Consider the following 18090-nt stretch of genomic DNA (forward strand, 5'->3'; position numbering starts at 1 on the left):
GGAATATGCACAGGGGTTTAGTAAAACTGTTACTGTACTTCTCTTAAAACATTACATCCTCCAAAGTACATGCAATTAAACAGTGTGATAGTAATTGACTCTCTCATCATTTCTGTTGTTGAAATGATAAATGAGCCAATAGAGACATTCACAAGCCACACAGCAGATTTCAACGATGCCACATGACTCTTCAAAATGAGAAAATTATGAAACTTGGAATTGCGTTTAACATCAGAACAAGATTTGATCTACATTAGTAGATCTGAGTACACTGTGTCTGAATTTAAGTCAGTTGATAGCTGATTACATGTGGGGACGGGTTGTGATCATGCAGGTTATTAGCAGAATTTTTGACATTTAGATGTCGATAATGTTGGCTTTTGGATTTGGATTGATTTTTACAACAGAATGTCATTATAGCGTTTGCAGTGACATGAAGAACAGAACTTCAGCTTGAGCTTCCTCTACAGAAGCTCATTAGAGATTCACATAAGAAGACAACCAACACGTGCTATTGCCATGGAAACAAGATGGAATATTATGAAGCAGTATATGCCATACTCCAAAATAGGGAGGACAAAGAGCAATTATAGCAAAAGACAGACAGGCTTTTTATTTGCAGCCTGTATGGGTCAAAACAAAACTTACCTCTTGCTCTTTGAAATAAAAATCACCAGTGCACTTTTAGGACTCTGGTTTCAACTCTTCCTTTTCAAACACAAGAACTCAAGCTAGTTAATTTAGTCTATGATGTATATGAGGAAGGAGGCTGAATGGAGGCATTGGCATCACAGCAGGTGTGTAGGTGTGATGATGTACAAAGCACAGACATCACAGAACTGATAGAGGAATGAGTCAAGTTCAAGCCAGCTAGTGAGGTACTGATAAAACAGAGGTGAGCAAAACCAGCAGAAGCTGAACATCTGGTATGTCGTTAAGATGCAGAAGAAAGGCTAGTTTCAAATGCCATGGCTAGCCAGTACCAGCAGCCAGAATGCAAAGGATAACATTTCTTGTTATTAAACATTAAATATTTCTTGCTTTAAATAGGTGAGTTTCATGGTTTCTCACCTTGCCTAGATAATGAAATGCTTTTGGATATCCTGGACGTATTGTATGTATACAATATGTACTTAGTCTAACTTCCCAAGCTTCTGCTTGTGACTGCATACACAGAAAATTCTTTAAGCCATTTAAACCAGCTCTGTTGGTCTAGAGAGAGTTTTCACCATTGTTAAGTTTTTATCATTGTCTCAGAGTACAGAGTGATAGCTTGTGAGTATGAATGCATGTATTTTTTTGTGTTTGATGACAAAACCACAAACAGGAATTCTATGCCAATGGAAGCAAGAGCTTAGAAGAAATATTTCAGTCTTCATGTAAAAAGCCTGTGATTGCCACTTCATTCACACAGTGGTTCTAATCATAAGAAATATTTTTAAATTCCAGCTGAGAGTCTATTGCAATTAGTCACTTTCAGCAAAGACACCATGGGCAAAATACAGCTTAGGAAAGATAAAAAAAGAGAGTAATAGGGTTTTAAGGAGTATTTAACAAGACTTGGAAGGTTGTGACAAGAGTTTGTCACTACAGAGAGTTACTGTGACATTCAAAAACATGTAAGAGAATGATGGAAGGGAAAAAAACCTACAGTACACGGAAAGCTTGTGAGTGCCTACTGAACCAGGCTTTGGGAAGCCTTCCAATGCTGGCATATGAAAAGTGTGGTATGCCACTATTTAATTATGATAAACTCCACAAATTGTCATCCACTTAAGGAGCTCATGTTTCTGCCAGGTCGAATGACTTTCAAAACTGACAGGTTGCATTCACTGTTTCAACTCTGATTTATTCTTGACTGGTTCTGTTTTGATTGGAAAAAGATGAAACACTGTACTTTTGGGAGAAGAGTCTGAATGGAATACGAATTTTATTGCAAAACTTATTCCAGTAATAAACTGTAATAGTAGTGAGTACCTGTATGAGAAGCAAAATACCAAACACTTTGTTAAAAAGAATACTAGATCAATTTTTTCACCAGCAACAGGCAAAGAGATTAAAGGTGATATAGTTGCTGAAAATACTGGAAAATAACAAACATTTTTTCTCAACTTTGCATATAAACTTTCTTTTCCAAACTGTTAAATACAATTCAGTAGTGAGAGCAACTACTACTTTTTTTTCCCTAAACCTTTGCTATGGTTTTTTTTTTTTTCCTCTGCTTTTTTCTTCTTTTCCTCTGCTTGTAGGGATGCTTCCTGAGCTGCCAGTTCTTCTTGTTTCCTGCGCTCAGCCTCTAGCAGCTTACTTCTGTATTCTTCCCGAATGCTGTGGACTCTGCGTCGGCTTTCATCTAAGGATGCCTAGCCAAAAACAAACAGCAATACCACCCCCCCCAACACATGAATCTTGACTTCATCACAAGCAGCTGCATCCTTCTTGTTCTGTTTCACTTTGTAAGTATAGGGAGAGCAAGAGCATCTCTCTTTTTTTTTTTCTCCTTGGATTTGTATTGATTTCTCATAGGAAACAGCCATATGTCAATCTTTTCATTATGAAGAAGAGAAAGTTAATGAAAATCCTTTTTAAACTGCTAGCATAATAAGCTAATTGTGTGAAAAGGAGAATGGGGCAAGAGACTAGTTACCCATCTGGATCTAGAGTCTCCTCAGTTACTGGTTTGCTTTGCTGTCTTCAACATGTCCATTAAAAACTAGTTGTCAGAAATGGCAAAATGACTTAGGAGTTCAAGCCTTTTTGGAGACTAAAGGAGCCTAAATCACAGTGACCTTCAACAAGACAAATATATTTTTATATTTTGACTTCTTATATTTATATAGGACATGGACACCTCTGAATACCTTTTTCTTTTCCATTTCCATCCTGGAAAATGGGAATACCTGGATACCTTTATCTAGTTCTCCGTGGTCTACAGATAAAAAACCTGCAAAAGTGCTTATCAGCACAGTGTGCATATTCACAAACAACTCTCATTTTAAATTCATACTGTGACACATTTTTAATGGAAATACTTTCTAGAAAGAGCTGAGGAAACACTCTTGAGAAAAATTTGCCCTTCTAATATATGATATGTTATTCATCCAAAACATTTGAAAGCCTGGACATTCATTCTTATTAGGATCAAACATCACTGCTAGAGAACTATGGCTCCTTGCAGACCTGTAGTAGAGTGATATAAATCAGGCTGTCTGGGAACTTGTTAAGGAGATGTTTTCAAATGATTTCTGTAAATAGGTTGATTTGAAGTAAAATTATTTTACTGTCTCTTATCCAGTTCTAAGAGCTCTGAATAACCATCAGTTGATTGCTAGTGGGTATTGTATCACCACTGTGTAACAAATAACTTCGTTCCTGTTGATGCTCAACAGTTAAGCCAATTTTGTAATATACTTGTACCAATTTCATGTGCAATGCATTGGCTGAATTAATCCTCACAATGGATCCTACCCTAATGCTGCCAAATTTATTATTTATAGACATGGTTTTTTATGGATTAATAATTCAAATTCTTTGTTTGCTGGTATCATGCATATTCCAAGAAAACTGTTCTCTAACTTTGCTGTAAGACACATTAGGAGCAATTTGCCCTCCTGTGTAAATTAAAAAAAAATTACATTCCAAAGAGCCCTCTACAAGACTACAAAAAAAATAGCCAAACTGGAAATGCTTTACCTAATATGCACGTGGTCATATATGTCAAATGCTTCATTTATTCTGACTTATAACTATCCTTTCATGGTGATACTCTTAAAATAGTGTTGTTGCAGCAAGCTGGGTCAAGAAAGTACTCAGAATATCATATTAAGGATGCTGTGAAGTACTAATTTTTTTTCTTTAGAACTTCTAGTTTTAGCCTTTGCCCAAGTGAAATTTCAAGTTTGTTAATTGCTTTTAGTTATTGGTATTGACTACCAAAGTTTGATAATGGACATCATGGTAATAGTGACTGGAAAGTAATCTTGAAAACCTACCTGCAGATTCTCATACATTTCAATAATATTTTGCTTCAATAAAGCTCTGTCATTTTGCTCTTTTTCTCTCTGTTCCAAATCCAGCTTTCGATGTTCCCTAAAACTGTTGATTTTTTCCTCTTTACGTATCTGTTGCTGTTGAATGAGAGACTCATTTCTCAGCACAGACTCAGACATTGTTTTTCTGAAGGAAATACAAAGATATTTGTCTCATTTCAAATACAGTTTTGGGTGTTGCATATTTTGTTTAATACCTATATGTGCATATTTGGCAATGTCACCATCCTAGGGTTAGATATGGTTAAGGAGTCACTTTTCCTCTGCTTATATATAGTGCCAATTAGAAAGTACACTCCTGAGGCCAAGTCTTCTTATGCTTGATTGACTATTTAAAAAATTTCTGTGAAATCATGCTCATATTTGAGCATATGAAAAACTCCTACATGTGACACTTACTTTCAATTTGCAAGAAATATCATATTTCCAGAAGTTTTTGATACTATATTTCTCCTTGAGACAAATGTATTTTTTTTTCTTTTGGCATAATGGCAAATAAGTGGATAATATATTTTTATATCCTGACTTAAATGACTATTGTAAAAGTCAAGGGGCTGAAGACAAATGAAATGCTAACCAGATTCGAGCTAGTGGAAGATATTTGCCATATTTTTTACTGTTTTAATGTTATTCACTCCAATATAACACCAGTTTCCCTTTCCATTTAAAATTTAATTTGGGCATTTTTTTCATCATGTTTTAATGTCTTTTGAAAATCAATGAACTGAAAAAATACCACATTGAATACAAATGGACTTAAGCATGAAGTGGGTTCCAGCTGCAGTAGGGCAAACATGCAGGTGCATGTAAATTAGCTTGATAAGTTCATATCAACATGTTTAATAATATAGTTCTTTGGAATAAGAAATATAATTAGTATAATTATTTCAGCTATTAACTGTTGTTATTAACTGAACTACATTTGTTAAATATAGTATTTTCAACTATCATAACATGCTGACAAATTTCGTACGTGCTCCTCTCAACATGACCACTGAAATAGGTGTATTTGCCTGAACATGCACTTTCTTCAAAGGTTTATGTCACATAGACATTACATGCAGTGCAGTGATTCAGCTGCTTGCACGTATATTAAGGCAGTTTACCTCATGTAAGGGCTAAGGTCTATAGGCTCCCATTTTTTTTGCTGCATTTGTAATCTTGAGTCAATAGCTGCTTGTGATGCTTTCTTTCCTGTGGTAAGAAAATCCAAAACAGAACAGATTAAACTGGTTATTCGGTTATGCTAGGAGCCTCCATCTAAATTCATATAAAAATTTTTCTTCTTTTGGCTCAGCAAAATACATTATTAAATGGGAATATGGATTGGAGAGGATATAATATTTCTGCTCTTCTATTTCCAACACTCATGACAGAATCAAAGATGCTGCAAAAAACCCACACATGCTAGAGTGAAAGTAAAATGGATTTTAACTAAATCCACAGTACTTGAGAAAGTTTGTAAATCTAAGCAAGAACATTCAATTTGCAGTGTCTAAAGAATATAAAACCAGTTTCTAATCAGGAAGGAATCCTTTTATGAAAAAGAATCATCAATAAAATCTAATTGTCCAGTCCTGGGTGTAATTGTAAAAAATTGTGTTCCCTTTTAGGCAGAGATTTAGTTTAGGAAATTCCAGTCTAAAGTACAAAAGATCCCATGACATATTAAAATTGTTATTCTGAAGTGTTAGATTTTTTTTAAACCATATGGATAGTAACCATAGTATGTTTTATTGTAGGATTCCCACAATAGAATGACACATCTGATATGATGGAGAAACTTGCCATCATATCAGATTCAGATCTCATGAAGATACTGAAGTATCAGAAGTGTTTACAGAAGTGTTTACAGAAGTGTTCAATCACATTATTGCCTATTGCTGCACTTTATGGAATTGAACCACAACAACTTAAAGTTATTGGGGTGTCATCTCTTTACCTCATAAGACTTTGTATTTGATTCCAAATGCTTAGTTTAGAACAAAACTCTCGGTAGACAACCATTAATTCTGAAGTCCTTACTCAGTAGCTCAGAGGAATTAATATTTTTTCAATTAACCAATATTGTGTTTGTCTAAGGCATTAGGTGAGGATAACTTCTGCTTTAAGTTCTGAAAAGTTCCTGTGAGGATTACTTACCTGAATGGAAAAATACTAATCTCAGTTTCTGTACTGGTCACAGGTTCTAGGTCCATGCACATGAACCATGACCAGATATTGTCACAATCAGACTGGGTATTATTCTTTCCTTTTTGTGATGGCCTGATCTCAGCATTACTCACTGAAGAAAGAACAGACAGCTTGCAGCCTTGCACCCAGTTCAGCTTTTCATCAGAGTTCAGTAATTGGCAGGGAATACATATAAGAATCCACAGAAGTTGTAACCACTAAATATAAAATTAGACAGCACTTATGGAAGCTGCCAGGGAGCTGATGCACACACAGTATGCACTTTTTGACACCTCACTTCCAGAACACTGTCCGTGAACGGTTTCCATGAACATTAACATAAAGAAAATGCATGTTAGATGTATTAGTCTCTTACTGAGTATTTCAGCTGCTAAACACTGTAAAAACATTTATACACTGATGACATCTGGTACTCAACTTGGAATTGAAGGAGTAGGTGCTTTCCAGTAAACTTTCAAAAATTTCAGGTTAAACTAGGGTTAGAATTCTATTACAGAAGTGTGGGAGTAGACCCTGAGTCACTGGACGACTGCCATGATGTGCTTGTTTTGGTCAGCAAGAAACTGTGGGAACAGTAAGTGCAAACAACACCTGGAAAGAGGATGTGGAGAAGAAACTTGAGGACTGTTGCTGAGGACTGTAGATATTATGCAAACGGGGAGATAAGAAAGAGGAATTATGAGCAGACAAATATTCGGGAGGATGGGTGATGTACAAGGAAGCTGTATAAAAGCTATCTGGGAGAGAAAATAAAGGTGTTTGTGTGTGAACAGAATGGAGCCCATGCCTCATTGCCACACAGAAGGACTACCTGAAGTTTGCTTAAGGGTAACTTGGCAGCCTCCAAGAGCTGTGAGGCTGTATCTGTGTCTGGAAATAGAGCAATGAAACAATTAAAACAAAGAAGGGATAGACAAGAGAGAGAGTAAGTGTGCCATTGTGCATTTGGACACCTTTATTGGGTCTGTTCTATCCATTTACTACCAGCATTTAAATGCAGAAATCTTTTTTAAAGAGCTGAAAGCGATGAACTGAAGACACTGAAAGTTATACCCTTACCTCTTTTTCCTGAGCCAGGGGTTAAATGGGCAGTCCCAGCTGTGGGCTCCTCTGAATCTCTCACAGAATGCTTATTAATAAAGCGCACACGTTCCTGGAAAGCCTAGAGATCAAAGTTTTAATCCAAATAAGAAAACCTCTACTGCATACTTTAAATCCCAAGGAATTTTCAAAAGTAGGATTCTATAAGTGGTCAGTAAGAGAGTAAATCTTCAAACTGAGCCTGTGTGAGATAGGATACTACTTCAGATTACTGGTGAGTATATTTTACTGGTTTTATAACCTGTCACCATTAAACATCCAATTTTTCTGGTAATATTTTGGAACGTTTATTTTTTTTTAGCTTCAATGTGTTGTGTAGAGAAGAAATAAATTAACATTAGTACTTTCAGCTCATCTTTAATTTGTATCAAGTGTCTCTGGAGTAAATGAGTAAGCACCCCTAAATAAATCTTTGTGAGATGGAGCTCAGAAAAATGAAAAATGGGCAGTACACTTTGAATGGTTTCACTCCAGTCAAGGCATACTGGCTGTATTTAGCACATATCCCAAATGAGAAAATGATGCTGTCAGTAACAAACAGAACACCAGGGTGCAGTATGCAACTCTGCCTGGAGCTGGAATCAGAAAAGATGCCTGAGACATTGAATACTTACATTAAAGATCATTGTCCAATGAAATACTGGAAAATCACTGATCTCTAGGCAGTTTAAAATAATATTTGGATTAAAATCAAACCAAACCAAAACCCCCCAAACTGGAAAGCAAGGTTCTCTCATAGCTGAATGTATGGCTACTGCACTTCCTTAGGGAATATTACTTCCCCAGAGGAGCTCTTATAGCCTGGTGATTTAGAGTTCCTTCTGAGAAGTGGGACCTGTGGGTGCAAGCCCTTCAGACTCAATTACTTTTGATGTCAAAACCAGACATCACCAATTCTGTCTTTTCAGAAGGTGACTTTGGCTTGCTGGGCTTTCTCCTGAGTGCTGAGATTGCCAGAAGGGACAGAGTAGACAAAGGTCAGCCTGGAGTCAGGCACTCAATTCCCAGAGTCAGAGGGTCTGTGATGCTTGGAATGGGCAGACATTGGGGCAGGGTGATGGAGAAGAAAGGCGAGAGGAATAGCAGACCCCAAATTTAGACCTTGTTTTTAGCATGTTACATGTGGTTGCTGCAATTTTTCTTAACGATAGCTGTTTTAGAAAAATTTCACAGACATAAGGGGCTTCTAAAATGGAACCTGTAGTTGCAATTCAGTTGATTTTCTGATCAAAAAAGGCAACGGTGATAGAACCAGCATTCTGAAGAGACTCTTTACACATCAAAGGGGATTAATTTCCAGCCACTCTTTAGGAGGCTATACTTGCATTTTCAGTCTCAGCCCAGCCAATCAACACTGCAGAGCTGCATCTCTCCTTAGACCAGAATTTAACAGAGTAGTGTCAGAAATAAGTTCTGAGCTTTGAATGCACTGAAAAGAATTGAGAAAATCTGAAACTAACTAGGAAGATCCATGTCTGAGGTTCATTTCTGAAAAGTAATGTAAGAAAGACAAATTGCTTCTGAGCTGGGGGTTCTGGCTGAGTATTCCTCAATGTGCAATGGTGGTGGTGGTGATAGGGAATGAGAGGCAAGTTTAAAGATTGCATTTTGCTCTTTTATTTGTCTTTTTTTTTTGGCAATGCTGCTTCCAATTCTGAATCAGCAGTGCAACGTTTTGCTTTGCTAGGAAGAACGTATTATTTTTCTATCTTAAGCATACATCGTGTCAAAAGCAGCCAGCTGCAGCTGACAACTGAATTGGTATTGCTTCTCCAAAACAGTGAATTCATACAGAGCATACAGGCTCATGGGCAACCTGCAACCCAGAATGAATTTGGAAATCCTGGCTGCAAGGAAAAATTGGAGTGGTGATATGACCAGATGCCAGTTCTTCAAGAGAAATCATTTTGGCATGTTTATAGCAGTGTGTTTCTCAATAGAATCTGTTCATGCTAAACATTAAACTTGTCACAAGTAGCAGCTTTTCAATTGTGTAGAGGCAGTGGGCTTTCTAAGGAGAAACTTTTCTGTTTTATAAAGTAGAATCTAAAGTCTCAGTGATCTACAGAAGCCTGAAGTAGATGATCTGGATTCCTGCCCAGAATTCACGCAGACAATCACTTTTAATTCCTTAAACTGCGTAAAATTTCCTGTCTTCCACAGAGTGGTGACTTATGAAGTGACTCTGTTATGGCAACTGCTCTACCATTACAGGAGCTTCTGGAACTTGTGAATAAACATCACTGCAGAGATAGCACACTGAGATTACCTTGACAGCTCTTCCTGGCTCTGCAGACTCCCATGCTTGTTTCATGGCTCTGATCTCATCTGCTCGCTGGGTGTCTTTCTTCAGCTCCAGAAACTCTGCCTCACTCTGTTCACTAACCAGACGTAAAGTCCAGCATGGTTTGCTTGAAACTGCTTCCTGAAAGTATCATGAACATAATGCATTCATCGGTATAAATCTACTACCACTCTTTAGGATGAAGTTATGTTTTTGTGCCCTGGTAATTTTTCTGACTGATATACATTATGCATTGACAGACTTTGACATGCATTATGACACAAAGAGTGGCTGCCAAAGGAAAGGAAGATTACTTTGCAATGTCTGGAAGCTCTTTGAGGTATATTGTTTACATGCTTTTTCCCACTCCCATACAACATGCTCCACACTCTAAGTTCTTCTGAACAGTTTGTCTGAAAAAAGTGTTATATCGTGATTTTTCATGCAATTGTCTTACCTCCCTGCCAATCTTTTCTCCTTTCCCCCCTCTTTTCCTCTCCTTCCTTTCACAAGCTTTTTTACTAGAAGCCTTATTATATTTAACTAGGCTTTTTGCATAGAAGTAAACCTTGCTCTGTCTTACAAGGTTATTTTCCATCCACTTCCAAAACTCCCTAAACCACCTTACCACATGGCTTCTCCAGAACCATAGGGTAAGTAGTGACTGAAACGTAGGAGACTATTCTGCTGTCTGACCAATGACTGAGATACCGTGCTGAATATATTTCTGGAAACTATACCACCTGAAGAAGTTTTAAGCCCAAGATTTGGAAGTAGACTTAGGAGTTCAGCTCTTATTTGAGACTAAACGTGGGCATCTTCTTTATCTGCGAGAGTTCTATCTTGAAGCTTGTATCTGTTTTAGCGGCAGACTGAAGAACTCCCGAGAACCATCAGTTTCTTCATTGCCTTCCATTAATCTCTTTGCAATCCATGACGTCAATTATTCCTTTTAAGGCATACAGGATGGCAGTAGCCTTTTTGGTCAGCCACAGCACATGCAGATTATCCCACCACAGATGAGAAGAATTTCCAAGTAAGCAAGCAGATACCAATTTTTCTGCCACTGTATGTCTGCAAGCTAATGACAATTGTGACACACGAGACAGGAACTGACTATAGTGGAGAGACCTATTTCATCTCCCTGGGAACCCATGAAAGCCACTACAATGAGGGACTAATAGGACAAGAATATGGCGAATTCCTGGAATTTAAAAGACCTTCAGCAGAGACAGAAACTAGACCAACAAAAGAAAAAAACAGTATTTCTTTGATACATAAATAAATTGGCACATTACATCTCTAAATCCAGGATGCATATCTTTTACATTTAACTGTTATAATTCAACATTTCTCATGTGTAAAGCCAAAAAGGTAGGAAAGCAGGCCACAGAGAAACACAGGGGATACACTAGAAGTGCTAGCAGTACTGATCTGCAGACCCAAGAATATCTTTATATTCAGTACAATGATGGCACATTCAAAAAATCCAATTTTTGGCTTTTTTCTCACCTGAGATTCAGATTGAGCTCTTTCTTTATGGGACTTCTCTTTTTTTGTCTTCTCAGAGGATTTATCTTTTGCTTTTCTGGTTGATTTAGGAATATCTGTAGAAATTTGTCCTTCAAAAGAATTGAATGTCAGGGGAAAGCCATGCTTCTCATCCCTTCCCCTGTGTACTACTCAGATGTAGTTCTGATGCATGATGAATTAGAGAACATCATTGTTATTTGTAAATATAATTCCCCATATAAAACCCAGGGTGGAATAACAGCACAAAACAGCCATACAGAAAGACAAAGAAATGTCAGTTAATTAGGTGACACTTTCAAGTACTATTAAGAACGTGAGGACAAAACAACTTTTAATAACAGACTTACAAGGTGGGCATATTGTGCCAACCTTATTTGTCCTAAACAGCACTTTACCCAGCTTAACTGAATTTGCCATGGTCCCTGTTGTCATTGTCACTGCATTGTTGCCTTGTGTATGGGTCAGTATAAAGATTGCAATGTTCAGAATCAGAGCCTGACTCTTACTTGACTTTCTTACTTTCCTTACTTCCCTTAGTCTCATACATCCCTTTCTTTCCCTGCTTTCCTTGGTCTCATACAATCTCTGTCAGTGTTATGCACAAGGTAAGGTAAGAAGCTCAAAGTAGGTAACGTCAATGTTCTCACTGTCTCAAGTCCTGAGAGCGTGAAGAACAGAAAGGAAGACACACCTCACCAAAAATGCAAGGAAGTTAAGGCAAAGAAACATACTAGAGACTTGATGCACATTTATGAAACTCAAAATTATAATTTTCAGAACTGCAAACATTTTTGTTTAATTATTTTATCAGTACAAGTGTATACTCTATGTTTGAATTAAAGACACTGATAACTGACATTTGCAACATTTATTTTGCACTGTCTTAGCTGGTGGAAGCTGTTAACAAGGCATTTTGCATGTCATATTCTTGTTAAAATAGATTAATAAATAAAGCCTGTAGTAGCATGTAACTTTCATAGCATAAGGAACATGCCAACTGAAACAACCTGGAATGAATCCAAAACACTATGTGGAAGATTAAAAACCTGAAATCTCCTTTTCCCTCCACCTTCATATTGCTTGAAACACTGGGGCAAATGCTGAAAATCTAGATTTAGCCAGTATAATAAAACAGGGGATTTCTCTTAGAAAAAGAGTGGGTATGAGTGACTGTTTCATGGTTTGATGATAATAATAAGGTAACTTTCACTTAATGCTATGATATGCTTTTCTAATTTCTTTCCACTGAGGACAAATCACTGTGCTGCACTGTGCTGCTGCTTTGGCTCAGAATGTCATGGCTGAGGTTATATAGAGACATAGAATTGTAAATATTAGATATATAAAAACATATTTATAATACACATATAACTCTGCATACAAATATATACTATATGCTATGTACATATATGTATCGCATCATACATTGTACATATATTTATGTATAAATTATATTATTATCTCCTCAAGCTACTTAAAAGATGTACAGTGACACCAAAGTGCTCAGCTTAAATTGGTTAAATGCTACAAAGGCATACATTAAAGAATGAAAGCAAAAATTACACTAAAACAGCTCCAGAGGAAATGCAAATATAAAGTGAACAGTGAAGACATTATTTGGAGTTATGTTATGATTACATAAATGGCTTTCCATTTAATTTCACATTATCACAACATATTAGCACCATCAATCAGGCTGGTGTACATGCATTATTCAGGAAATTATTAATTTTTAGAGATCAATTATTTATTGTTTACACCAACATTCAAAAGACATTCAGTGTAGTTAGCTAAATGATATCAGGCAAAGACTTTCTATGTCATGGGATACCACAAGCTTTGTTTTGCTTCCATAAATATTTTACGACTCTGAATGTTAACATTTTGATGTACTGAACTTATTGTGTACCCTGAGAAGTTAGTAAATAATAAGCAAGCACATGCAATGACAGGGCTAGAATGAGGCAACCTACTTTAACTCCAGATATGAAGGCTTTGGGCAGGATTCAGTTGAGCTCTCCTAGCTAACAGTACTCTGCACTGTCCAAGTTCCCCCAGTCTTTCCCCCTTCCTCAGCAAAGCATCCCTGGTTTGGGGAACATTCTCCAGATAAGCCTGGACAAGGCACTGGCTGCAGTTTGGCACTATAGCAGGCAGCCCACTCTGACTCAGGGGGAGATACAAACAGTTCCTTAGGGCTTTTTGAAGGGCAAAGTCAGGCAAGTGGGATGTGATAAGAAGAAAGGCAGGGAGATGACACAGAAAGCAAAAGACCATTCCAGCTCACACCTTATCATCACAAACTCTGTGGCAGTGTTTGTATCTGTATGGCACCAAGAAAAGTTTGGGCATCACACAGACTGACAGTGATGACACACAGCTGACAGCAACTCTTAAAATTACCTTCTCTACTGCTTTTCAATTATTTATTTGGAAATCCAGTCTAATGCCAAAAAGGACCACAGTGATCATCCAGTCTGATGCCCTGTCTATGACAAACAATTACACCAAATGTTTCCATTCTGAAACTCCTAACTTCAGATTGAGATACATCAATTCCATTTTTTAGGCAAGATAGACATCTACTCCTGATTTATGAAATTCAAATTACAGAGAATTATTTTATTCATAGCTAAAAATACAGATGAGTCTTTTGAAGCTTTCTTTGAAAAGGTATCATGCTCCTGCTATTTGGAATAGGCTCTGAGCATTTAGTGGGATTGCCTAGTAGCTGGTAATAAAAACTGTTAGTCATCCCATGAGAGACTTTCGGATTTGGTTAGGAAAAGATCAAGAAGTTCAAATGTTGCTTTTTCTGTCTCTGACTGGACCCTCAGAAGGATTCACAACAGAAAGCAATGGCAAAAATCTTTCAAAAGTCAGGCTCACCCAGACACTAAAGTTACACTAAAAATACACCAGGATAGTAGCAAACCAACAATATGGTTGCATTAGCAGCTGTGGGGTTAGAGCATGGCTTAGAGATCTGCAGCACCATCATGCATCCTCAGTGATCTGTTTGTTCACTGAACACCAGGCAAGTGGTTAATCACTACTGACAGACAAGCTGGGAAAGAGATAAAGAGGGAAAATAGAACACCCTGTTAAACATCTTATGGAATCCTGTCCCGGGCATGAGCCAGCAAGTTCTCCTGTGGGAAGAGAAAACCTGCAGGAGAAACTTCCCCAGATCTGGAGGATAAAAAGGAATATTCCAAAGGATATTGCCTGTCCTGCCTTTTCAAACCTACCTCTACTACCTGGGTTGGGCGCCGTATCTCCCCAGTTGGACAAGAGACTTCTCACATCAACAGCTTATACTCTTGAGTTAACTTAAGGCAGTATGTAAAAAACATGCTGCAGTCAGTATTCAGCGTACAATGATGATTCAGCTCAGGATTGTACAGTTGCACAATAAAACTTATGATCTTACTACAAAAAAAATAAACCCAAGGACCCCCAAAAAAGCAATAGCTGAAAATCCTATGTACAGAAAGAAACTTAAAATTACTTTGTTCACACAGTCAAGCAACTAAAAATGGTACTAGCAGTTGCAAGACTGCCTGCTAATTGTTCCCCTTTTACACAAGAGTTATGGTCCAGACCTCACTTTCTTTAAACCATTTTTTCCATTGAAGACTCGCTCCATTAACAGTTCCCAAAGGAAGGGAAAAAAAGAAGAGGAAAAAGAGAGAAAAAATGAAGACTGTATACATAATAAGCTGTGTGGCACTTTCCAATTTCTGTGTACTTAGGTTTTCCTGGTTAATGTCTTTTTAATGTTTTGTTTGTGCAACATGCTCTTTACGGAAACATTTAATGAAATTTCCTATATAATAAATATGACTGTTAGTCAAAAAATAACTTTTGTTAAAAAAGTTCTTTTTACAAATACTTACAAACTGCAGTATTAGGATTTTGAAGAAAGAAAAGAGTAACAAACATCAACAAATACAAAATACAAAATTATCATAGCATCTGTATGCCAGAGAACTTACTTTCTTCAAATATTTTCCTAATAAATATTTATAATATTGGTGAAAATCAACAGTATATTAGCATGTGTCTTCATTTAAGGGGAGACAAGTCTAAAAGACTTTAGTAAATGCTAATACAAAGTGGAAATATTCTTTTGCCATGATAAATTAGCTTTGATACAAAACAAACTCCAGATGGCACTGTTGTCTTACATGACAAAGCAATACTCTACATAGGAAAATTTGTTGCCAGAATTTTCCACCTGGCTCACTGGAGATATCTGAAAAATCACGTGGTAATGTTGGTTACACACCAGGGTTACTATTATATGAATTGTGTGTGTGACAACTGGTACTGGCAGCTTTAAATGGTAAAGCTCAGTTTTCAAATTGATTTAGCACTAGTCCACAATCAGAAAAAAAATTAAATGTTTGGGTTTTCCTCCAAAATAACTACCTATAGTAAACACTCCAGATACTGCTGTTAATACACTGTGTAAGTGTATCTATGTGCATGTGCTTGTTGGGACTACATCTTCAGCCTCACTAATGGTTGGACCTGGCAGCAGCCTCATCTCTCTTGGGCTGTTGGATCCAGCATCATCAACTTTAACATAATTAAGATCTAAATAATTCTGTCAACCCCAGTGGTAACAGAAGAAGCAAAAATGAGACATTTATCTAATTTATAGGATACTGACTAGTATTCTAACTGCTTTTAATATGTCTCGGGTTTGTTGTTTTCTGTCCCTTAACAAGAAATGCTAAGAGAAAGCTGGAAAAAAAAAAAAGGTTTGTGTAATTTCTCTGTCCCTTTCCTGAGACCTTTCCTAGTCTTTCCTCCTGCTAAATTCTTCTCCTAGCAGTACAGAAGAAATATGTATCTCAAACAAGGCCTGGTTTTCCCCTCTTGTCAGTGCATTTTCTTAAATTATCAGTAGGGATGTTTCTGTAGTTTAAGCAGAAATTTCTATATTCGGATGTACTTTGTCAGGGCACTGTCCCTTTACATTACACTTCATCAGTCTCTCTGACTGTAGGAACAGTCATACTTCTACAACTTTTCCAGATCTCTACCTAGAGCCCTAGGTACTTGAGCCCTAAGAAGCTCAGATAAGCTTTGCAGTGTACTCTCCGATTTCTTTATAATTTGTGAACTGCAGATGTATATTCGTGCAATCAAACTTCATTTCTAAGAACCACAGAACAAAAACCTTTGTTGCCTAATTATTTCACTCAAGCGGTGAATAAAAGAAAAAAAATGTATTTTTTTTAAAAATCAGTAACATGATGCATTTGACTACATACACATGTAGGTCAACCTACCTTTGATTTCATTTTTCTCCATTTCTTTCAGTTCCTGAACAAACAGCAACTGACTCTCAGTAAGTGGCCAACTATTGTACAACACCAATGCCTGTATGATATATTTGTGAGACTGTGAAAGAAAATCCAACATGCTTAAGTCATAACAATTACAGTAAGCATTCAAGTCTGCAGGTTAGTAAACTGCCAGCTATTGAATTCAGCAAATAAAACACATAATTAATTTCCAAGCTTGCACATAACAGCATTCACAAGAAGCTTAAAAAATTAGTGTTAATTCCACAGATTTTATTTTAATTCCTGTGAAATTAAACAATCACTCATGTGTTTATCAAGTGAAACTAAACTGGCCTATACAATAAGGAGCTACATTCCATTAAGATTTCCATGTAACTTTCCTGTTTATGCCATGTACTAAAACAAAGACTTTTGTCTTCAATTTTAAGACCTGCTAAAGGTCTTTGAACCCTAATACTAGCACTCAATAATGCATTAATCTGAGGTGATATTTTGTTTGAATATTTTTTTGCAACTAAACTTAATTTTTAAGCAAAATCAGAGCAGAGAAACACTTGGACATAGAGAAACAAGAACTGTTTTAGAAAATGTATGTTATTTTTCTAAAATAGCCAATACTGGGTGACATCAACAAAACTCCATGTTATTTACATTACTCTTTGAGAAACTTGGCTTGAATAGCAGATACTATGTGTCTGTTACTAAAGCTTTCAGCTGACTGGAAATAGGTATTTCCCTGTGAAAATTAATAAAGATGACCTTCTCTTACATCATATTGCAAAGAAAGCTCACATTGAAGCATCAGAAGTTTAACTTCATTTCTGGTAGTTTATGGCCCTTAGTTGAAAGTTATGCTATACTTGAATTGGATTTGTCAAATGAAGAACATTTAAAAATAGAATATATCACCTTCTTATTTAGTCATTCATGTATGTACATTATCCTTTCTCCATAGCCTCATTCAAAAGCTACCAGCAATCTTTATTTTGAATTCTTTGTTCTTGCCTCAGGATATGACATGCACCAGAAGAATTAGCAATACCTCTTCATTGTTTCTTGTTTGGTTTGGGTTTTTTACCAATCCAAATGATTTGTAATCTCTTACTTGTTGTGAACTGCCAACACTATCTTGAAAGTTTTCCAAGAGGAAAGGTTCTTCTTCTAATACAGGTGGATCTTCTTGTACAAGTCCTAGCTTGAAAGAAGCTTTGCTGTCCTTTGAAGAAGTATGACTTCTTTTTTTTACTCGTTCAGTTTCCGATTCCTTCTTTGTACTACTTTGAATAACCTGTGCTTTGCTTGCTGCAAGATGACAAAAAAGAAATCCCATAAATTCCATGAATTATTGGTATAAGGTAAACAGATGCCCCCAGAATGTAGGATAAGGAATTAGCAGTCAATTTTCTCATGCTCTATTATACTCACTATGTTCCAATTAAAATCATGCATACATAAAAGCCCAAAGTTATAGTTCCAGCAATGGTCACCAGGTGGTGGTGTGACACCAAATTACTTTTGTATTTTTACATACAAAGATACTCAGTTTTCCTAAGCAATACTCTGACTAGAAAGAACTCCTACCTACCTTGCTTCCAGACTCAACCAAATA

The 18090-nt window shown here is 36.7% G+C and overlaps 1 protein-coding gene across 1 annotated transcript in view; it reads right to left on the minus strand.

The window, feature by feature from the left end:
• Nucleotides 1–2171: 2171 nt before the first annotated feature.
• Nucleotides 2172–18090, minus strand: part of ADGB (androglobin) — a 90991-nt gene continuing 75072 nt past the window's right edge. Inside the window, exons 27-34 of the mRNA XM_009082824.1 lie at nt 17587–17783; nt 16464–16575; nt 11122–11306; nt 9613–9774; nt 7302–7404; nt 5156–5243; nt 3993–4176; nt 2172–2363 (exon numbers count right to left, since the gene is read on the minus strand). Of these exons, the coding sequence (XP_009081072.1) occupies nt 2172–2363; nt 3993–4176; nt 5156–5243; nt 7302–7404; nt 9613–9774; nt 11122–11306; nt 16464–16575; nt 17587–17783 (1223 nt within the window). The remainder of the gene's footprint in view (nt 2364–3992; nt 4177–5155; nt 5244–7301; nt 7405–9612; nt 9775–11121; nt 11307–16463; nt 16576–17586; nt 17784–18090) is intronic.

This window comes from Acanthisitta chloris, unplaced genomic scaffold (genome assembly GCF_000695815.1).
Source record: "Acanthisitta chloris isolate BGI_N310 unplaced genomic scaffold, ASM69581v1 scaffold1329, whole genome shotgun sequence".
NCBI classification, from domain to species: domain Eukaryota; kingdom Metazoa; phylum Chordata; class Aves; order Passeriformes; family Acanthisittidae; genus Acanthisitta; species Acanthisitta chloris.